Below are 22792 nucleotides of genomic sequence, written 5' to 3' on the forward strand. Positions count from 1 at the left end.
CATCACTAAAACCAGCAAGCTGGGAGAGAAAGCAGAGCGTTGGTGGAAGGACACAGGCACAGGTGCTGCCTGGGAGCAGGGCAGCTCTAAGCACTGCAGAAGGGCTCTCAATGCCTGAAACCACCTCAGGCTTTGATTATGTTCTCCCTTAGCTCTCTGCTTTGCAGGACTTTCATCTCCAGCACACAACAAGCTGCAAACCAGAGCCAACTGGGCAGGAGTGAGCTGAGCAGCACTGGGAACAGGGCAGTGCCAGGCAGCAGCTCTGCCTCTCCATGCATCAGCAGCAGGGTCAGGAGATTTGTACCAAGGCTCTGCCTTTGAAGAGCACAAAGCAGCAGCTCCCGGGGGGATCTGCCTCTAACAACTGGTGAGTGGTGGTTAAGCAAGAAATATCAGTCTGCTATAAAAAATTGATCACAAGCACATGGTAGTGCCTGTAGGAGCTGTAGTGGTGCTGCTGTAGGATTGTGTTTTTCACAGCTGAATTTCAGGAGCCTGATCAAGCCTTACCTTGGAGCATCAAACCTGCAAGGCTTTGGTTTTAGTCTAGATAAGAGCAGCTACAGGGCTGAGCCACCTTTTATCTGCTGATTAACACGTGCCCATTAGAGGGGGATTCCATTGTGACTTGATTACAATTGCACTGATCTGAGTGCAATCACATATCTACACAAAAGCGTGATTTAGGCAGCCAGGTAGACTTAGCTTAAACGCAGCCCAAAGCTGCACTCTGTGTGTTTCTCATCCCTGTCCCCTCCTGCACCGAGCTGCTCCAAGGCAAGGAAGTGTCACACATCAGTCAAAACGAAACAGGGGAGCCCAAGCCAGATGTGCCACCAGGGCTCCTGACAGAAACAAACCCCTCTGCTGGGGCCTGGGCTGTTATTTCTGTGGGCTGTGGTCACAGCTGGGACAGCACCTCCAGCCAGCACGGCTGCCTCAGCAGCACCAGCACAACCAGTTAAATATCAAATTTAATGTGCTGCACAACAGCCTCCATTCTCACTTCCCTCTGCAGCAACCCCTCTGTTTAAGGAGCCCAGTGGCAACATTGTCACTCCTGAAGGAGATTTCCCATCAGGGAAGATGGGGAAGGGTCTGGAGAGGCCCATGAGGAGCAGACTGGGGGCACTGGGATGGCTCAGATGGAGCAGACTGAGGGCACTGGGATGGTTCAGCTGGAGCAGACTGGGGGCACTGGGATGGATCAGATGGAGCAGACTGGGGGCACTGGGATGGTTCAGCTGGAGCAGACTGGGGGCACTGGGATGGTTCAGGCTGGGGGCACTGGGATGGTTCAGACTGGGGGCACTGGGATGGTTCAGACTGGGGGCACTGGGATGGTTCAGGCTGGGGGCACTGGGATGGTTCAGACTGGGGGCACTGGGATGGTTCAGGCTGAGGGCAGAGCTCCCCAGGGCTGCAGCTCTTCCCGAGGGGCAGCTCCAGGCTCTGCTCTGGGACAGGGACAGGAGCCAGGGAACGGCTGGAGCTGGGCCAGGGCAGGCTCAGGCTGGAGCTCAGGGCAAGGTTCTTCCCCCAGAGGGTGCTGGGCACTGCCCAGGCTCCCCAGGGAATGGGCACGGCCCCGAGGCTGCCAGAGCTCCAGGAGCGTTTGGACAGCGCTGCCAGGGATGGACAGGCTGGGATTGTTGGGGGGTCTGGGCAGGGACAGGGGCTGCCCTGGGGGATCCTGGTGGGTCCCTCCAGCTCAGGATATTCTGTGGTTCCATGATATTTAACTCTGCCCCAGCTCACACACACAGACTTCACTCTTTCAGTCCAGTGGAGCACACCTGGATACCCCTCTGGAGAGGGTCCTGGATGAACCTTCTAAGTCCTCCCCAAGGACACAATATCCCCATTATCACCCCCATTAGGCTCTGACCTTTTCCTTTATGTTTCCTGCACATGGGAGGGTCAGAGCTTGCTGAGCAATCCCAGACCCCTGCAATCCCGTGGCTGCCACCTGCCTGGCCCCAAGCTATGGGCACAGGCTGTTCTCTAGGCCAGAGGCTCCTGCAGAGCAGCCCAGCCTAGGTCAGCACAGCAGCACCAGTGTGCACACACAAAGGAGGCAGCTCAAAAGCTCTGGGACCAGGTGTTTAATGGCAATGCTACTTAAGGGGATAGTTTGGTGAATATTGGTAGAAAGACCAACATATGCAAAGCATCACCTGCTCCAAGCACTTCCTCCCTGCCCACATGGTCTCCTCCAGTTAAACTGGCATCTGGCATTTTGGGGCACACTGTGAATCAGGCCAAACACTCATTTAAAGGATTTTTGCACTATTTCCTGACCCAGTCCTCTGCACAGCATAAAAAAATACCACCAGAGACACACACCCTGAACTCCAGCCTCATGGTCACCATGGAAAGGAAACACAACTTGGGATTCCCAATTCATCCATCTGCTCCTCCTGTCTCCAAAGGTAACTCTGGGATGCTCTCAGTACCTTTATCATCCTTTATCCCTTATGTTTTACTGAGGTTAAGCTCAGAAACTGTGGTTCCCAAGCAGGAGGGGCCTTCTCCAAGCACAGGACACACAGACACACACTTGCCTTTCAGTCTGCTGCCTGGCCCTGGAAACTTTTGAGCTCTTAACAGGGCTGTAAAATGGATTAGAAGTGAAAGAAAGACTCTTCCAAAAGGTCAATACTTGTGTTACTGCTCTATTCAGGAGAGCAGAAATGATGCTGTCAACAACTCTTCTGAGGTCTCTGTTTAAAAACCACCTTAACATGCGACAACATCAATTAAAATTGTCACCTGTTTCAGATTCAGCTTCGATCCCAATTCAGGAAGCAACTCCTAGACAGAGAAAAAGCTGGTTAAATTGGTGAGAAAATTCTCTTCTTCCTTTCAGAGACCAATTCACATGTGCAGGAAAAGGCTACCAAGGTCCCCTGACAGCTATTGGATTACAGAAAACAATTTTTTGGCCCCAAAGGGTTTCTGCAGGAGCCAGGGGGAACAAACGTTCACACTTTGCAGGCAGCAAAATACCTTCCTCCCCTCCTCCTCCCAGGCAGAACAGTTCTGCAAGAACAGTTTCATCAAGAAAACAATAATGCCCTAAAAAATATTAGCCAAGCAAACTGCTGTGTTCTCTAATATCAGCTCCTGGGTGATTTCCACAATTTATTTCCCAGGGTACAGCACCTGATTTCATGGAGCTTTTGAAGGGGAAAAGGTGTGAAGATTGGTGCAGGGAAAGCTTCTGAGCTGAGGAGCCTCCTCTAAGCAGCTCAACAAAGAAATAATGGGAATAGATAAGAGACAACCAGCAAGGGTTCTGCTGCTCCAAAGAAAATAGCATGTAAATTCCAGAGACAATGGGGGAAAATGAGGTAGTAATTATCAGGAAGGCTGAACACAACAGATGTTTTATTGTCTTGCAGAAATGAGATCAAATCTTGGGTTCCCATTCAGCTGCAGAGGCTTGAGGGGAGAAGATGGGAACAGCCTCTTCTCACCACCCTTCCTGGGAATGTTGCTTCTCTCCCTGTCTGAAGCCCAAGGCAAATGGCCAGAAGAGCTGAGGACAGGTTATGTACTTTCTAGAGCAGCCCAACAAGTGCAGGCTTTGGTTTTTTGAAGCTGCTTTTTGTCCTGTGAGCAAAGAAGGATCATCAGCAGCATCCCAGCGCTCCCAGAGACAAACCTGGAAACCCAAGGGGTTGAACATAAATATTCCTCTGATGAATCATAAAATACCAATGAGGGAAACACTCCCTCCCAACCTAGCAGTCGCCTTTTAGGGAGGGAATTGCCTCTTTCAGTTGCTCAGCCCCACGGGATCTCTGTCTGTGTTAAATTCCACAAGAGTCTGGGGGTTTGCCCGCCCCAATTCCAGGGCACAACCGGGGGGCTGGAGGCACTTTGGGCTCCAAAGCCTTCCTTGGGGAAGAGACATCCTGCTGGGAGATTGATGAAGCACATGAGGAGAGCTGAATTCACTTGCAATTCTTGTGAAGAAACCACTTTTTAATAATTTCTCTCTGTTCAAGCCAGGAAACAGAGCCGGGGTGAGGGCAGAGAATTCAAATGCAGCCAGGGCAAGGCAGAGGGGAAATGAGTGGTTAGTGGGGCTGGCTGGAAATCCTGGCAGGCAGGTGTGGCTTCTGCTCCTCTCCTGAGCCTGCTGCCCCCAGGTTGGTGATCTGGCTGTGCTCTTTGGACTCCCAGCTGCTGCTGGAGGCACAGGTGGTGCCACAGCCAAGGGACCTTTCCCCATCTGGAGCTGGCGAGGTGCCACCCCTCTCTTTGCCCTTTTTTCTCTCTTTTTTCCTCCTCCAGACCACAGGGGCTCACAGCTTTGAGCCCTTCACACCTCACCAGTGCTGTGCTGAGAAGTGGGGGACATCTGAGGGCCCCTTTGGATCTGCTGGATCACAGCACCAATGCATTCCACCGACCCTGCCAAAGCTGCAGCAGCTTCCCTGCATTTCTGGGAATGACTTTCATGGCTAATCCTCTCCTTGACCTAAAGGCCAGTCTCCCTCCAGCCTCAGACACAGCACAGTGAGAGGATCCAGCTTCATCACTGTGATAAAGCATCACAGAGGTGAAAACCAACTGCTTATAGTGGAGATCTGCCTGTTGCAGGATCTATTCCCTACCTCTGGCAAAGAACCAAAAATATAACCAAACTTATCCCATGACAAAGAAAGGCCCATTTCTGTCCTCCCCACTATGACATGAATGCACCAAATGACATCTCCTTATGCCTCAAAAAAAACCCACCAGGGCTCTGCTTTATTAAGTGATGGTAAATCTACCCCTAAGGATTCTGGAGAGAACATTTCCCAACGACATGGAGAGAAAACATCATCTCTTTTAGTCCTATAATGATTCCTACAGCAATGCAATCAAGCTGCCTCACAGATCTTGACAGATTTTGAGCTTAGGAGGAGCCTCAAGTTTACATGCTATGCTTAATTTCCTTTGGGTTGACCTTAGAAGAAATCTAATTTGTTTCACAAGCAGCTCTGGATGTCAGCAGAGGCTGATGAGCAATAGAGCCATGAGAGAAAGGCCATTTAGTGTCTCACATAGATCTGTTGGAGGAGGCAATTGATCAATTATATATTTAGAAACACACTGGGGACGGGAGCTGGTGGTGGCCATGTGACCACCAATTTTAACATCTCTGTCTGTAGGCAGAGAAAAAATTAAAATAAATAAATAAATGAATATATTAAAAAAAATTTAAAAATTTAAAAATAAAAAAATAAAAAACCAATCCACTCAGCGGGCAAACTCTGAACACCACGTGCTGCCATGCAGCCAGGTATCCCTCACACCCCCAGGAAAAGCCAAGAGCAAGGCCAGCAGCAGCAGCTGAGTGCTGGGCAGGTACATTACCAGGCTGGGGGTGGGTTTAGGCATTGTCTTCCGTGCTCGGTGGACCTTGACTTCAGCATTAGCAGCGGGGGCTTTTTTAGCATCCGTGTCCTTACTGCCCTCCCCGAGCTTGCTTGGCATGGTGGCTTGGAGCTGGGCAAAGGACCCCAGAGTCCTGCCTTTGCCTGCTCCTCCAGGCAGGGTTTTTGCAGCATGGCCAGTGAGAGAAGCAAAGCTGGTAGTCCTTAGAGGCTGCTCCTGTGCCATCTGCTTGGTTAGGATATATCCATTGCTCCCTGTGACAGAAGTCTGTGTGAAGTCATTTGCTTTCAGATGGTTTTGCTTGCCAGGCTCGCTGTCCCGCTCCGAAATGCCATTTTCTGCTATCCTATTTAATTTAGTAGTAGAGTCCTGCTGGCTCACTTTCGTGTTGTCCTGAGTGTTTTTCGCTGGGTTTGGGTGGCCCCCACCCTCGCTGTGCTCACAGGAACCGTTGGTTTCACCGTCTACAGCCATTTTTGGTTCCCCCACTTGCTTTTCTGTAGCGCTTTCATCTGCAGCCATGGCATTAAACCCTGCAGGGAGAGGGAGGAAGAGGACAAAAAGGTCACAAGTGGTGTTGAAACTCCCAAGGGAAGGTACAGCCACTCACAGTGTAAGAGCAACCCTCTCCTCCAGTACCCTGTCTGATGTAAATCACAGAATCCCCAGAATATTTAGGGTTGGGAAAGACCTCCAAGATCATCCAACCACGGATCAACCACCACCACGTCAACTAAAGCACAGCACTGAGTGCCAGGTTGTTCCCTCACCCACCTGCCCAGCCCTCCTGGATCCTCACACAGCCACATTTGGGGTGGGTGGCCCAGGTGACAGCAGTGCACTTACTCCCACCTGTCTCAGCTGCAGATGTGGCCATTTATTCCCAACAATGGATTTTTCAAGGTAAATATTACCTCAGTTATTTCCAATAACTGCATTTATTGGACCATATGTCAACACCTCACCTGGCAAACAAAACTCTGCCCCATCTTGCATCCGGATTTCTGGTGAAGCCCTTCCCAAAGCCAGACATGGAAAAGCTTTGCTGGTAGGGCTGTCCCAGTGAGTTTTTTATGGCACACACACAGCCCAGCAGCCAAAGGTCCACATCAGGCCTCTGCTGCTACAGGGAACATCACAAGGAATAACTCCTAGGCTATCCCAGCCCTGATTGCTGTTCAGTGGGAATTGGCTCTTTCAGCACGACAAAGCACAACAGGACCAGAATTCTTGGTGTCATTTCAGAGGTAACAGCAGGAGTAAACACAGGAGTGAAGTGTGGTAAATGCATTTCTAGACTAAAATAATTCTGTGATTCAAATGCAGCAAGGTTTTTGCAGCCTGACAAAGCTCACACACAACAATGCCCACATAAAACATTTCTTTTCCTTCCCTTCCAAACATTTCCCTGTTCCTCCAGCAATGACTTTGTCCCATCAAAGATTCCAAATCCAAGCTGAAAAAAATCTGACTCTGAATGCCATGTACTAGCAGGAAAGTTTCTGACATGACAACCCAGCAGCTCCCCAGGCAAGCTGGAGTGATAACAATTCACTGGCACGCTCAGTGCAATGATTACATCAACCTGCTGTTAGGGATTCCTTGGCTTGTTTTCCTTCCAGAGACCAGACAGTTATGAAAAGCAACACAAGAAATACAGAGAGAGCTCTGTCAGAGCAGGGGGGATTGATTCAAACCAGCTCCCATCAAAGCAATTTTCACCTACAGGATCCAAAGAGCCTGCAGTCACACTGGAGGAACAGCCAGAGCTGGGTATCAGCACCTCCTTTCACACTGCCCTGAAAGCTCAAACAGGCAAGGAAAACATTTCTGAGTCCCAGAATCAAGGATGGAAAACCTCAGAGACCATCGAGTCCAACCTGTGACCAATCCCCACCTTGTCACCCAGCCCAGAGCTCTGAGTGCCACGTCCAGTTGTTCCTTGGACACCTCCAGGGATGGGGACTCCAAACCTCCCAGAGCAGTGTCCACCCTGCCCTCCCCTGCCCAGCCTGAGGCCGTTCCCTCTCCTCCTGTCCCTGTTCCCTGGAGCACAGCCCGACCCCCCCGGCTGTCCCCTCCTGTCAGGGAGTTGTGCAGAGCCACAAGGGCCCCCCTGAGCCTCCTTTTCTCCAGGCTGAGCCCCTTCCCAGCTCCCTCAGCTGCTTCACAAATGTCTCTTCCGACCTGACAAGAACCTGGTGCCAGGCTAATGCATGAAGGACCACCAGGATCCTGGGAGGACAAGTGCAGTGTGCCTGAGCTGGCTGCAAAGCCCAGCTCCAAGCACAGGCAGCTCCCTGCAAAGGTCAGCAGGGAGGAGACCCAGCACCACCCAGCTCAGCAGAACAGCTCTTCCCAAAAGCCACCCAAGTTCCCTTGAGAAAAAAACCCTCCCCCTTTTTCTACCCTTTTTAAATACATTTGTTTAGTCCATCGTAATCATGGAATCACAGAATCTCCTGAGCTGGAGGGATCCACCAGGATCCCCCAGGGCAGCCCCTGTCCCTGCCCAGACCCCCCAACAATCCCAGCCTGTCCATCCCTGGCAGCGCTGTCCAAACGCTCCTGGAGCTCTGGCAGCCTCGGGGCCGTGCCCATTCCCTGGGGAGCCTGGGCAGTGCCCAGCACCCTCTGGGGGAAGAACCTTGCCCTGATATTTAATATTTCCTTCCCAGTGTGTTGACCTGAACGATTTGGGTACAATTCCTGCCATAACAGCACTGGCAGCTCTAGATTCTAAAAGTGATACATTCTAATATCTCAAACAACCTCATTATTCCCTAAACTTCCTGGATTTTGCTGCCCATCTGAGATGTAAAGACATTTCCAGCAAACTGAAAGCCTTCTTAGGCCTGGTCAGTAGAGGTGAAGCATCCAATCCAATCTCTGGATGGTCAGTGCTGAACTCACACCAGGCTCTGCCCAGGGGCATCTCAAAGACCTCCTGCAGCATCTGAGCCCTCCAGCCTCGGGCTGCCCATCAGTGAAGAGGGGGACAGTGCCTCTGATGCTCCTGATTTCCAGGTGAAAGCCACAGATGTGGGCACAAAGCATCTTTGCAGATGTGTCTGGAAATTCTCTCCAAACCCCAAGTGGTCAGTGCCCTGGGATCAGCTCTGGCCATTTTTCCTGATGAGACACTGCACTAAGAGATCCATTCCCCCTAATTCCAGGCAACCCAGCCTGGGATTGCCTCCATGTGGGTTCTGCTGGCTCACAGCCTCCAGAGAGAGCTCCAAAACATCCAGAAATTGCTCCCCAGTGCTCTCTGGAGCACACAGAGACACAAACCTCACCTGCAGGAGCAGTGACTGAGGGTTCTCCAAGCAGGATCCAAAGTTATCACCTCCACCTGCTCCCTCTCACACCACCCAGACCTCCCTGTGTACAGAAAGAGGCACAAGGGTTTGTTTTTGATAGCAATAATTCTGGGAGAAGATAAAGTGCTCCTTTTTTCACTGTTTTATTTAACTATTTGAAAAGCTATGGGCAGAGGGAACCACAACTATGCCTTTATTCTTTCAATTCTTGTTTCTCTCTCTGCATTCAGGGTCTTTAAAAGGCCATTTAAGCAATTATTGCAGCAAAGTCAGGGCCAGGGAAAAAAAAAAGAAAAGCAACAAAAAATAAGCTCTCTCCACAGCTGGAGGTTTCTAGAGCTCAGCTTTAGGCACCTGGCTGAATGAAGCCTTCAATATTTGTTGATTTAAACACTGTGTTCTCCCATCAGAGCAGTCAAATAACTTCAGTGGCTGACTATGAGATAAACTGAATAAGCAGAGGGCAAGAATTGCTCTACCTGCCATGAAAGCAACCAAAACAACGTGAATTAGAGCACTGCCCTGGGGAAGTAACTGCATTACTCCAGAAAGCATCACAGATTTTATGAAAAATCCATGAAACTAAAATTAAAATCTCACACACACACACTTATTTCCCTTATTGTGAAATGCAATCTGATTGATTGTGGAAGTGGCACCAGCCTTCCAAACCCGTGTGAGCAGAGATTTGATGAAACAGAGATATGGAATTTTTTCACTGAGCAGGAAGAGAAGCCATGTTTCCTTTCAGGCAAACTCTGGTGATTTTATACCACACAAAAATCAGTGGTTAGATTGGAAATGAATGCCAGATTTCAAAAGTGTTTACAATGTATATGAGATTTAGATGCCTAAATCCCAAAGGAATACAAAATCTCTGCCTCTAGGTAACTTAGGAGCCTGAGTTTGCAGAATGACATAGATTCATAGTTTATATCTAATTCAAAATTAGTTAGGATTAAACTTTTGAAAGTACCTATACCTTTGTAATTAGGACTTCTGTTCATTATGATTGGAAATCTTTGGAACATTTCTTTTCCATCTAGCATGTCTGTATCAAGGGGACTAAACCTTTCTGTTCTACCAATTCCATTATTTTGAGGGCTTTGGAAGGAAACAGCCTCCAACAAGGCTTAGACACTGCAAGCAGGATCCTCCCTTTCTTTGGGGTGAAACTCCCTCCATTCTGCCATTCCCTCTTCTGGCAGCACTAAAACAAACCCATGAACAGTCTGGGATGTCATTGTGTCCTACACACTGAGCTCCTGCAAGAAGCACCAGCCCATCCTTTCCAGCACAAATTAAAGAGCTGCCCATGGAGAATCAATTCATGTCAAGAGCTGCATCACAATTTGTATGGCAGCTCAAGTGAGCTGGGTTTTCCCAACCAAGACACCTGATCTGGTAACAGGAAAACAGGAATTGCCATCCCAGGTTCAGCAAGGGCAGCTGCACTGCTGAACAGGCACAAGTCAGCATATTTCACACCTTGCTGAACTCTGGCCCACAGACAGGGCTGGGAACACAAAGCAGAGCCAGCAGGAGCCTCACAATGACAATACTGAACCAAGAGCCCACAGAAGCTCTTCAACAGCTCCAGACACTTAAAGAAACACTTCTTCCTGACATGACCTTTCCATCTCCCCTTTTCCATTCCCAAAAAAAAAAGCTTCACTGAAAACCTGCTAAAATCCTCATTTCAAATACACCTCGTGGCAGTGAGTTCTCCCCTTGAAAATGCTGCTCAGCAGCTTTTCTGCTCCTGTGCTGCAAGTGCCAGGGAATTATAAAAGTAAAGTTGGTATTTTTCTAAAACTCTGTGACTTTACAGCATTCATCCCTTCTAAGTAGGCCAAAATGAGATTTTCACCACATTCAGTTTTCTCTCCAACTCGCTCACTACAACCATCCTTTCTTTAATTAAAAAAATAAAAGGTAGGAAGTTCTAACCTGCATCCATGAAGTGTAACCTTATTAATTAGAGGCATCCCCAATACCAGATGCAGCAGGAAAAGCTTCTCCCATGGACTCCAACACTGCCTGAATGCCCATCCGAGTCTGGATTCATTTAAAACCCAGGTAACATGCCCAAGAGATTTACTGGTATTTGAAGTTGATACCAAGTTGGCACAAACTTCAAGTAAAAACATATTATTTAGGGGGTGGGTACATGTTAGTAACACAAGGAATTTAAGACTCAGGAAGTTGGGCTGTTCCACTATCCCTGTGACTCAACGTGGCAAAGAATACCCAATAATAAATTTAAATCTCTCCTGTGAATTGCCAACTCCCTGAGAGCACTGCAGAGCTCCCAGCCCTCCCCAGGCTCAGGCAGAAGGGTCAGGCTCAAGTTTTCATCACAGTCATTCAAAATGGAATTAAAATTCCCCTGAAGCAAACAGATTCTGATGAATGTAAGGGAGAAGCTGAGACAGGATGAGACATTAGATGAGACCACCTCATCTAATTTTAGGTGTCTAAAAGGCATCTTACACTCCAGGGGTCTCTAAGCCACTGCTGCAGCCAACAGAGAGAACCCACAGCTCAAAAAAACAGCACAGGCTGAGTTTAAACATCTTTGGACAAACTCACCCCTGCCTGGACCATGTCTAGCCTGCCTACTGCTATGTCTTACTTCAGAATTACAATGGTAATGTCAAAAAAACCCCTAAATTAGGTAAAATCAAAGCCACCTCTGCTCTCCCAGATGTCTGTTCCTCTTTGCTGTCTGTGCCTGCTGGGGTTTCCAGCCCTTTCAGCAGAGCCAGGCCTGGCTCCAGTCCTGCCCTGGAGCTCGCCAGAGCTGGGTCCAGCCTGCCAGACTTATCTGTGGCAGGGGCTGTCTAACAGATGTGTTACTGTCCCCACCAGCCATCCTGGCCACAGCCAGAGGGGACACAATCACCTCTGTGGGGACCCAAAGGGACAAGCATCCACAGAAACTTGCCATCTGAGGGAGGCCAGCTATCAACTGAAAACCCAGTGTTACTCTGACAATGCTCTGAAAAAAAAGAAAGGCTTAAATGTATTTTAAAGTTTGGAGTTCAATGCTTGGTGAAACAAAATAAGAAAAACATGCAAATGTTAGGAGCCCTTGTGCTCCAGGCCAAACTGCAGCCAGCAGGTCTGAGGGAAAAGAAATATATTCTGCAACAAATGCACTACTCTCTTATCTGGAACTTCTACATGTTTTTCTGAGCATCTTGATGCTGAGAACTGGTGGAGGCAAGACACTCTCTGCCCCTGGGATTCTCCAGACATTTCCAGAGCCCTCAGCACAGAGCCCAAACAGAGCCAAGAGGCTTCAGCTGCTGCAAGAGAAACGTTCAAAGACAAGGTTTAAATGAACTTAGCTTAAATGAACTAAGCAAAGACAGAGCTTAAAGGAAAAGCTCAGGATTTGGAAGTGCAGACTAACAAGTGCATACAGCTGTATTTATATACACACCACACAGATGTTCTACCTTAACCACTTTGCTGATCATCCTTAAAACACCACAGATCCTACAGCCTTTGATCCAATACCCAACTGTCCTGCTGGATAAAAGTGAAAAAAGCACCTGCTTTTAATCTCTGTGTTACAGCAGTTCCCTCCCCTCTTCCTCCTCTAACTCCAACACAAAGGAAAAGTGCCAAGCAGAGAAGAGCCCAGCTGCCATCAGAAGGATGAAGATGTTGGGGCTGAAACCACACAGATGAGGGAGAGGTGGCAGCTGGAGACCCTGAATCCACTGGGAAGGAAAGCATCCCCCCATCACTGAAGGCTGGAAGGGGCCCTGAGCAGCCTGACCCAGTGAAGGCATTGCTGCCCATGGCACAGGGTTGGAAATGGATCATCTTTAAGGTCCCTTCCAACCCAAACCGGTCTGGGATTCTGGGACTGAAGCCAAAAAGCAGAGCATTTTGAAGCCAAGAAATGCAGCCAAAAATTCCTCTCTGGGGTGAGTTATTGATGGTCTCCTCCTCCCCCCAAGCCCGTGTGAAGATGGGTTGGTGTCCAGATTTGAGATGTCACTCTTCTCTGGAGCACTGTGACCCTGCACACCAAGAGGCAAAACAGGAAAAGTAAACCAGAAAACAGGAAGAATGAACTTCTGCAGTGAGTGCTCAACACCGAGGTTACACAGGTAATGGGATTCAGCACCTGGCCAGGGGGCTGGGAATGCTGGTGGAGACCCAGAATCACAGGGACTGGAAGGGACTTCTAGAGACCCTCCAGCCCAACTCCTGCCAAGGCAGGGTCACCTGGAACAGGTGACACAGGAACGTGCCCAGGTGAGTTTGGAATGTTTCCATAGAGGAAGACTCCACACCCTCCCTGGGCACCTGATCCAGAGCTCTTTTTCCCTTCCTCCTGCTGAGGTAGAATCTCCTGTGTTTTAGTTTATGGCCACTGCTCCCTGTCCTGTCACTAGAACCACTGAACAGAGTCTGGCACCATCCTCTGACACCCCCTGCAGATATTTATGTGCATTAATCACATCCCCTCTGAGACTTCTGTGCTCCAGACTAACCAGACCCAGCTCTGGCAGTCTCTCCTCATATGAGAGATGCTCCAGACCCCTCATCAACTTTGTAACCTCTGCTGGACCCTCTCCAGCAGCTCCTTGTCTTTCTTGACCCATGAAGACCAGAATTGAACCTAAAACTCCAGATATAGTTGAGCAGAAGGGAAGGATCATCTCCCCTGACCTGCTGGCCACACCAAAATGCCCTCCAGCATTCCCTTGGCCCTCTCAGCCCCCAGGACACAGATTGAACATTAACAGTGAAACTGGCTCAAGGGTTTAATGACCCAGAGCAGGTTAAGAGCCTCCATGAAACTCATTCATCCCTTTGCCATGGGACGGGGCCGTGGTGTCACAGCTGTGTCCAAGGGATGCTCCTGCTCCAGGCACATCCAGGGGCAAGGGTTCCAAACCCAGGGAATGCTTGTGCACAGCTGGGTGAACATGTAGAATCCTGAAGCATCACTTTGCTCTGCCTGGCCTCCTGCTGGCAGCCTCAGCAGGGGATCCCAGTGCCAAGTACCTGAGGAGAGTAGATTAGTCCTTCCCTCCTTTCAAGCTGCCATCCCTGCACCTGGGAATGCAAAGGCTGCAGCTGCTCAGTGGAAAGCAGCACTTCCTGTGCTCACAGCAGCTTCCTATCTGCAATAAGAGGGAGAAAAAGGGAAAAAAGGCCCCTCCAGGAGTTTAAACCCCTGACAGTCTGTCAAAGCAGGCTGAAGTTTATCTGAGAGCAGTGACTGTGCAGGTCTCACCCAGCACTGTGGCTCTTGTAAAGCAGCTGCTTTGGGTGAAGGCTCAGAAACTCTGGAGCAAATGGAGACCTTCATTCCCAACACCCATTCCTGCTCCTTTGTGCTGCTGCTTTACTGGAACTTTCCACCCCTAGGCATGGGGAATCAGAAAAGGAGTGGTTTGCCTTGAAAGGTCAAGGGAGACGCAGAGCTGGGAGTGAAGCACATGAGGAGAGCTGAATTCACTTGTAATCCTTGCAAAGAAACCACTTTTTAATAGTTTCTCTCTGAGTCAGACTAAAGACAATATGGCCTAATAAAAGCTTTTTTTCCACTCATCTCCCATCTCCCTGCCCCCTTCCCCACCCTGTTAAAGGGAAGTATGGACCTAAGCTCACACCCACATGTAAAACTGAACTGGAACATTTCCCACGGACCACAAAACAGCCTCATCACAGCTTTTTTTTCTATCTGTGTTGAGCAATTTTACACAGAAAGAGACACTGAGCCTAGTGAACAACTTCCACAGGCTGGGACTCACCCCCAGAACTGGAAACAAAAGTGCTGGAACATGCAAAAAGCTTGTTCCAACAAATACATGTTACATTTAGAGTTCAATTATTTCTCTTTATCAGGATGAAGGCAGAAGAGGACAGCCCAGGTGGGAACCACAGAGCATTTCTATAACACATCCCTCTTGAGGAACAGAGCACCATAACTGCCCACCCAAGGGCCTCCCACCCTCAGGATGTTCCCTGAGAGCATCCTGAGAGCACCTACCCCATCCTAAACTCCAACAACCCACCCCCAGCTGCTGAGATGCACCAAATGAAGGCTGACAGGCTGAGGAGCACCAGGAAAGGTCCACTGGCCCAAAGCAGCACAGCAATGAGGGCCAGGATGGATGGGCTTGGAGCACCCTGGTCTATGGAAGGTGGCCCTGCCCATGGCAGGGGGTGGAATGAGATGAGCTTTGAGGTCTCTTCCAGCCCAGACCAGTCTGGGATCCTGTGATTATGAACTCTGCCCCACCAGGGCAGGAGCCTTTTTTGCCACAGATCTTCATGGAGATCTCCAACATGATGATGATCCATCAGTGCTGGAGCCAGGCAGTGCTCACAGGCACCACTGCAGCTGACAGGCCTTGGGGTCACACCCCTAAATATCAGCCAAGGCTTCAAGCGACCTGAATTTCCTGTCTTGTCTTGGACTCAGGCAGAGCTCAAGTTTGTACAGAGGTGGAACTGGTGCAAGGCCGTTCAGAGGCAGCAGTGGAGCTATGGGATGTGCTAACACAATTCCAAAGGGGACCTGACCTGCCCTCAGCATCAGCACCTTTCTGAGTCGAGGGGAGTGAAAAGAGGGGAAAACAGAACAATTCACAGTAAGCTTTTAGCCCAAACAGCACCTTTAGTCAGCCTTTGCATCTGCAGCTTCAAGCCTCTGGAAGTTTAGATTCCAGGTTTAATACTGACAGGTCACCTGCCAGGGGGGTTTTCTCAAAGGGAACACAATCCAGAGCAGGCTCAGTCACACCATGGCTCCCATCAAACACACCCTCAGCAGCCCAAAACCCACAGACAAACCAGTCTGTGCCACTGACAAAGATATTCAACAGCACCATCCTCCTCACTAAAGGGAAATGACTGTTCAAGAAAACTTGAAGACAGAAAGCTGAGACTTCAGGGTGCTTTTCCAGTCCTCACATCCCAGCTCCATCCCCAAGCCAGGAAACTGAGCTCAAAGGAACCATTCCATACCATCCTGAGAGCCTGCTGGAATGATTTCATGTTCATGCAACAGTCAAAAATGTGAGTTCTGTGCCAGCACTAAACACTGTTATTAACAGGCTTTTGGGCTGTGAACCAATGTTCTGGTGGTGATGATGCTCTGAGGATCCCAGCTGGGGAGCCAGGGGCAGCAGGGACAATGTCCCAGCACAGCACACACACACCATGGTCTGTGACACTCATGGTGTGCCTGCAGAGGCAACGACACGTTCTGAACATTCCAGAGGAACAGAGACTCACATTTAGGAGCCTCCTTTCCCTGGGAACAGACAGAGCTCGACAACAGACTGGAGTGGTTGGAATTTCAGCACCTTGTGACTATTCCTGCACAGGGAGGGCTCTCAGCTTCCTTCTGACACAGCATTTGCTCCAAGTCAAAATCAGTCAAGAGGCACAGAAATGTTTCTTCCTACTCTCCTTTCGGATTTTTTACCTCCACAGATTCTTGACACCTTAAGATCAACCAAGAGCTACACAAACAAGCTTTATAATCCTGAGCTAAGCAAAGCAAGGGATCAAAGTGAGTTTCCCCTAGAGCAACACAATCTCCCACTGGCCCCTCCTGACACCTCAGACTTTGTCTCTGCTCTGCCCAGACCAGAGGTCCCTATGCCACCACTGCTGGCAGCAGGATTCCTGTGCTCCCAGTTAATATCCAAGCACCTGACACAGCATTCAGTATTTCTGCTTGTTCTGAGCTTTACTTTCTAACTAGAGCAGCTTGACAAAACATTATGCTGGATAGAAAAGAAAGAAAAAGAAATGCTGTACTCACACACAACTGAATTTAAGTCCAAAATTTTGCTTCTAGATAAGAGTACGGATTTAGATGGGGCCAGTTCAGTACTTTCCTAATGCTCTATTATGGAAAGGAGAACAAAAATACACCAAATCCCTGAAGAGCTATGAGAAGTAACTAGTCCAGGAATAATAAAACCACGGAAAGAAAGGAGGGAGTTGGGAGAAAGATAAAGGGTGGTGGGGGTTTTTTCCCTAATCCTACTGACACATTCATTAAGCCCTTAGATTTGTGTGCATGTAACTCACAGACAACCCTGCAGGAAAAGACTTTGTCAATTGAACCTGTGCTGCATCCTGCACAGTAAAAGCTGCAGGACCCACAGAGGAGCCACGAGGTGTGGGGTGTCTGACCCCTCCAGCCACCCTGCAGCCACAGAGAAACCCCCAGCAAAACAGAAAGTCAACATTCCTAAAGGGAGGAAAAGGTCAGCGTGGGGAGGGATCAGAGTTCAGCTAAAACCAGTCACAGGAAGTTCAAAGTAACTCTTGTGTGCTTCACACCAAAGCATAAGTGAAAATTAGATCTCCTTCTTCAGGGGAGTGGTGATGGATGGACTGAAAAGCAAATCTGCATCTTTTGTGGAAGAGCCCTGCTGAGAATAAACACAGGAGAAGGGAGCCTGTGTTTGTGGGAGCACACCTGAGGTGCTGGGGGCACTGAGCACATCTCCAAGCCCCCAGTTTTGTCCCCATCACGAGCCAGCTCTGACCCTCAGCCAGGGCAGGTGCTCACCTTCCTCTTTGTTGTTGGTGATGTCTTTCAGCAGCTCAGTCTTCATGCAGCTTTCTTTCCTTGGCTCTCCCTTACTCAGCACTGCTCGCTATGGTAGGGGGAGAAAAAACAGAAATATCAGGGTTGAGCTCGGTGCTCAGACACACGGTGCATTCAAAAGAAGAGACAATCATGGACACATCCTGTTTACAGCACAGCCAAACCTCCCCCTGCAAAATAAAGGCTGCCAGGAAGCTGCCACCAAGGCACAGGTCACAGATAAAACACGGCAAGGCTGGCCCCAGCTGACAGCCTGAGGAGCACAGGGGCTCCAGGCTGTGCCCAGGGCTGGCACCTCCCAGCTCTGGCTTGGATGCAGCCAGACAGATTTTCCCAGTGCAACGTGCCTGGGAATCCAGCTGAGTCGGTCTGTGTGAAAGGCATCTCGACGAGGGACTCACTTCCCCAAAACTTTTTAGGCTTTGGGTGGGAGAGGCAGATCTATCAAACTTCTCACTACGACCTCATTTATCAACATTTCCAGCCCATGTGCTTTTGGTGGCTTGGTTGGGGTTTTTTGTAGCTCTTTCAAATGAACATCCAAAAATGCAAACCATCAGTCAGCTACAGCTAGTTCCTCATTCATAACATCCATGTTTATTAAAGTTAATGAGCTCTATTTTTAATTCTATAGAAAGCAATTTTTCTTTTTCCCCCTCTTTTATGAAAAAAAAATGTAAAAAGGGAACACCTGCTCATCTCCTCTGCCTTTCACACGCCTGGCATCACGTTGTTAGTTCAGGTTCTCTTTCTATTTTGAAGCATTAAGACCAAACAAAAAAAAAAACCAAAAAACCAACAACAAAAACAACTACTAAAATAAACCAGAAGGAAAATGGTATTTAAAAAAAAATGAACTAGAAGGGATCTTTGCCACAGCTGTGTGGTGTGGAGGCAGAGATGGGGAGAGCCCTGCAGAGCTGGAGGTCGGTGCCGGCGCCGAGGCACAAGAATAAGCCCAGGTCAAGCCAACTGTTGTAGGCCAGCACAGGGAGCAGATGGTGCCTGCAGCCATGCAAATCACAGGCTTTAAAGCACACTGGGTGATAAAAGAAAGAAAAACAACCTGCCCACCTCCCTTAGAGCAAGTGAGGGGGATGAGACAGCATGGAGCCCGGTGTAGCAGCTCCCAAACCTTGCCAGCCTCGCCCATGCCCATGGGGGATTGTCCAGAGCTGGCAGGGGAGATGGGCCTTGGTGCTGCTGCTGTCACCAGCCACGCTGCCAGGCTGGTGAGCTCAGTGCAATGCCCTGTGCTGGCAGGGGCTGCAGAGCAGCCCCCAGCCCCATGCAGGGCTCATCCAGCCCCACATCCCTGCAGGATCGCCCTGTCCCGCACCCAAATCCACCACGGCAGAGACACACAGCAAGGGAAGGAGGGACACACACCCCTGGGAAAGCCTCCACCACCTGCCAGGCCCAGAGATAAGGGCACTTCAAGGATGGCTCCTGCAGCACAGGACAGAGGCTGTGGGTGGCTGCATGTCCCTGCCTGTTCCCAACCTGCCCCGAGCAAAATGTGACACAAACCCAGTCACATCTCAGTGCCCTCAGCACCAGAAACTCGTGCTCCAAGCACAGCACCTTCAGATCCCCAGTCACAGACCAAAAAGCTGCTGTGAGCATTGGAAAGCTCAGCTCAGCCCAGCCTGACACAGAACCTACCTTCAGCAGACACTGGCCAACAGCTGCCATTAAGGAATGATCATAAAACACAGCCCAAACTCTGAACATAGAGCAGCTGTTTTATTTATTTATTTATTTATTTGCTGAGCCAGTACTATATAGCCATGCTGCAAACATGAGCTTGCAAACCCTACCTCTCCTCTAGTCAGACCTCTTGTAAACTGGGAATAACTTCAATTTTTCTCTTGGATTATCCTGCTGCAGGACTTGAGCAAAGAGAGCTCAGAGTGCTCGAGGGCACCCCTGGCTCCCACCACAGCCAGGGGCACCCAGGCCCTCGCCACAGGCACCAGCAGCAAATAAAGAGCCTCAGTCAGTCTAACAGGGACCAGTTTGTTTTCCCAACCTTTGTTGCAACAAGGAGAGGTCTTGATATTCCTGCTACTCCACTGACTCATACAAGAAGCCCCAGGATTTCCAGGGGCCATTCTTAGCCATCTGAGCCTAAGTTTTTCTGTATTTTCTAAGCAGTAGCCTCATTCCACACATCTCCCTTCCACAGAGGCCTTGCTGCTGCTTGCCCGTGAAGAAAAGCCACTGCAGGAACCCTGGAGTCAATGAGACCTTGACCACCCTCCCTGCTTGCTGCAGTCACCAACAGCTCAGAGCTGCCTGCCCGGCTCTCAAAGCAGAATTCCCAACTCCAAGAGAGACACCATCACTTTTGTCCTTTGAGAGTACAAAAGCTGGGTGCCAAGGCAAGGCTGGCTGAGGTGGCATCTCACAGGCTCTCCTGCTTCCTACCTCAGAGACAAAGCCCTCTCTAGCAGAGGCAACAACGTTACAACTTCCCAACAAAAACCCAGCATCAAGGTAGAAAACAAAATAAGAATTAAAAATGAAAAGCCAACTGTGAATTTTGAAGCATTTTGATCAGAAGGAAGCTACAGGAAACCCATGCAAAGCACTCGAAGCCTCGTCCCCCCAGGCCGGAGCTCTGCCATCCTGGCTCCATCAGCACCCAGCACCGAGGGGCACCCATGGGGCACCCAGCACCATTCATTCCCACCCAGCTCCACCCAGCCAACTTAGCACCAACTCCACCGCAAGTGTCAATACCTCCAGCTTTTGTGTGTGTGTGTGTGTGTGTGTGTGTGTGTGTGTGTGTGTGTGTGTTGGGGGTTTTTGCCCTCCCCTCCCTTAAATCCAGAGCAAACTTCCCTTTCTGCTCACCCTCCCCATGCCCCATCCGTCCGCTCCCGATTGGCAGGGAAATCCTATACCCACCCTCCCCGCCGAGAAATGTCTGCTCTTGCAGCAGTCCCAACAAAGCCAACTGCCAAGCACACGCTGCTTCACAATAAAAGTCTCACTCGCTCCATTTATTTTTTTCCTCCTTTCCCCCTTTCTCGCAGCCGCCTGCCTCCATTCCCTCGCCCACCCCAGACTGATTATTAACCATCCGTGGCTGGAGAACCTCCATAAAGAGCACACGCTACCAGCCATGAAGCATTCTTGCCCCCCCCAACCCTTAATTTTTAGGTTTCAAAGGGTAGAAAAAATTAGTGCATCTGAAGAAAGACTGATTGGGTCTTTGAAAGGGCTTTAAGAGCCATGAGGAGCCAAGCAGAGGAGATACTGCTGGTTTAATTTTTTCCTCTCTGCCTCTGTTTACAAGAAAACAAGCTTCCTCTCCTCCATGAGGTCTTTGGAGGGGATGGAAGACAGGTCGGACCAGCCAAGGAAAGGCTCTGCAGCATTTCCTAACACATGATGACTACAAACTACAGTGGTGCCTTTAAAACAAACAACAAAAAAAAACCCCATAAAGCAAAAAAAGCCCACCAAAAAAAAAAATAAAGAAAGGAAAAGAAAGAAGAGAAAAAGAACAAAGCTGGGAAACACATAAAGAGCTTTCGCAGCCTCCTCTCCTTGGCATTTTCATCAGCCATCCGGGTGCCCTTCGCAAAGGTCCAAACAGGTTTTATAGGCAAAGACAACACATGCACAGCAAAACTCCAACATATTGCAGCTTACCGAGCCCAAGGGACCAGAGTTACATCATGAGCCCGAGCTCTCTGCTCTCCCGGCAGCCCGGGAAGGAGCGCAGGCTGAGGTGCCAAGATGTCTACCTTCACCAGGGTCCTTTTTTTTTTTTTTTTTTTTTTTTTTAATGTCTTAAAAATCAACGGTCTGGGAACCCGAGGCTCGGCAGCAGCGTTACTGTGAGCAGAGCTGTGCACACACAGCAGGTCCATCAGGAAGAGGGCTGGGGGCAGGAGACCCCTCAAAGTGCCTGCTCCCATCCGGGGCAGCGGATGCACCAACAACTCTGCAGGATGGACTGCACTGATCCTGCCTGGCAGCCTCCAGCTGGGCACCAACCCTCCGAGGTGACACCACACCCCTCTCGGGACACAGCCCCAGGGAAAGCTCCCACCAGCCAGGAAAACGAGGGCTGCAGCAATGCTGGAGCAAGGCAGAGACAAATCTCTCAACAAATGATGCAATCCCACCAGCAGCAGATTCTTATTCACTCATTTTTTCCCTCCTTCTCCTAAAAATATAAAAATAACGCAACCCAAACCAACCTGCTCATAATAACCTTTGCCTTGAAGAGAAGACAAACATTTTGTAGTTAATTATATAGGAAGTAATGATTAAGAGGATGTTTGTAGAAAGAGTGTTTCTTTTGTAGGCACGGCGAGGCTGCTCATTTCAGATCTCAGCACTCAGCTTGGGCAAGGCCTGGGCTCGAGGCTCGTGGGGACGCTGACCACGGGCCTGTCATTAGAAACGACAGAAGCATTTGATCTGGAGAAGGAAGGAAACACATCCACCAGCATACCTGGCCTACAAAGCAGTCACCAGTCTCAAAGCTCCTTTTTTTCAGGCTAAGGCCACTTCCTTATAAGCCTCATGCAATCATGTGAACATGGAATTTTATCTGCAGCTCACAACAAGCACTGCCCTCAGCCTGAAGTTTGCTCCCAAATCAAATTCTTTGCAATTCTTTTGTCTCCTGAAATCCTTTCATCCAGACTCTTCTCCATAGAAAAGAAACATTTCCTTCTCAACCCCCATGTCCTCTCTCTCCTATTCCAGCCGCACACGTCAACTCCCCGAGAAGGGGGGAAGCACAGAAAGAGGTGCAAGTCCCTGCATGCAACAGCTGGGAACACGGAGACACGTGCATGAAACACAACAGGACTTAAAGTGACTTCTCCCAAGACAAGGCATTCCACGACGGCGTGCAGGCTTCAGGCAAGGGGGGTCTGCAGAGCCCGTGCCCTCCTGGAAAGGGGAGATCGATTTACACTTCCTCACTGCTTCCAGGCCCATCTAGCTGCATCCCAGTAGAGTTAAAGCCAGTGCAACTTGTGTGTGCAGGCAAATGTAAATCCAGAGCAGACAAAGGCGTCCCCTCCTTCCACGGGCTGAGGGTAGCAAGGAGTCCAGCTGCTGCCTGCCTTCTCCTAGCCCCCAGGAGGGGAGGGGGGGAAGAAAACCCTAAAATGGAGACCAAGATTCATCACTGTCTCTAGCAAAAGCAAACCAGCCATTTCAGAAACACCCAGTCCCCAGGAACTGGCTGAGCCAGGACAATACCAGAGCACCAAGAGGAGCCTGGAGCAAGCAGATTCCAGCAGTCCAGGGCAGGGGAGCTGGGAGGCAGCTCACCCCCATCAATGGGGCTCAGGCACCTCTTCAGCCTCCGCGCTGCTCTTCATCCCACCCCAAAGCACCGCAGCCAGCGGAGCAGGTCCCTGTCCCCCCTGCCCATCCCCATGGTGCCCAGCCAAGGGGCACGTGGGGCAGCAGAGGAGGGAAAGCCACTCGTGGG

The 22792-nt window shown here is 49.8% G+C and overlaps 1 protein-coding gene across 16 annotated transcripts in view; it reads right to left on the reverse strand.

Moving 5' to 3' along the window:
- EHMT1 (euchromatic histone lysine methyltransferase 1) overlaps nt 1–22792 on the reverse strand; it is a 118692-nt gene that overhangs the window by 45875 nt on the left and 50025 nt on the right. For 7 of the 16 annotated variants that reach the window (XM_014881003.2, XM_088177704.1, XM_088177706.1 and 4 more), the window contains 3 exons: nt 17284–17371; nt 5374–5927; nt 2776–2817 (listed from right to left, as the gene is read on the reverse strand). In XM_014881003.2, the coding sequence (XP_014736489.1) occupies nt 2776–2817; nt 5374–5927; nt 17284–17371 (684 nt within the window). Of the gene's footprint in view, nt 1–2775; nt 2818–5373; nt 5928–8693; nt 8779–10667; nt 10741–17283; nt 17372–20181; nt 20205–20985; nt 21006–21539; nt 21723–22792 lie in introns of those variants that run through there. The other 9 variants (XM_014881007.2, XM_014881012.2, XM_088177702.1 and 6 more) reach the window with 9 other exon arrangements.

This window comes from Sturnus vulgaris, chromosome 22 (genome assembly GCF_052056855.1).
Source record: "Sturnus vulgaris isolate bStuVul1 chromosome 22, bStuVul1.hap1, whole genome shotgun sequence".
NCBI classification, from domain to species: domain Eukaryota; kingdom Metazoa; phylum Chordata; class Aves; order Passeriformes; family Sturnidae; genus Sturnus; species Sturnus vulgaris.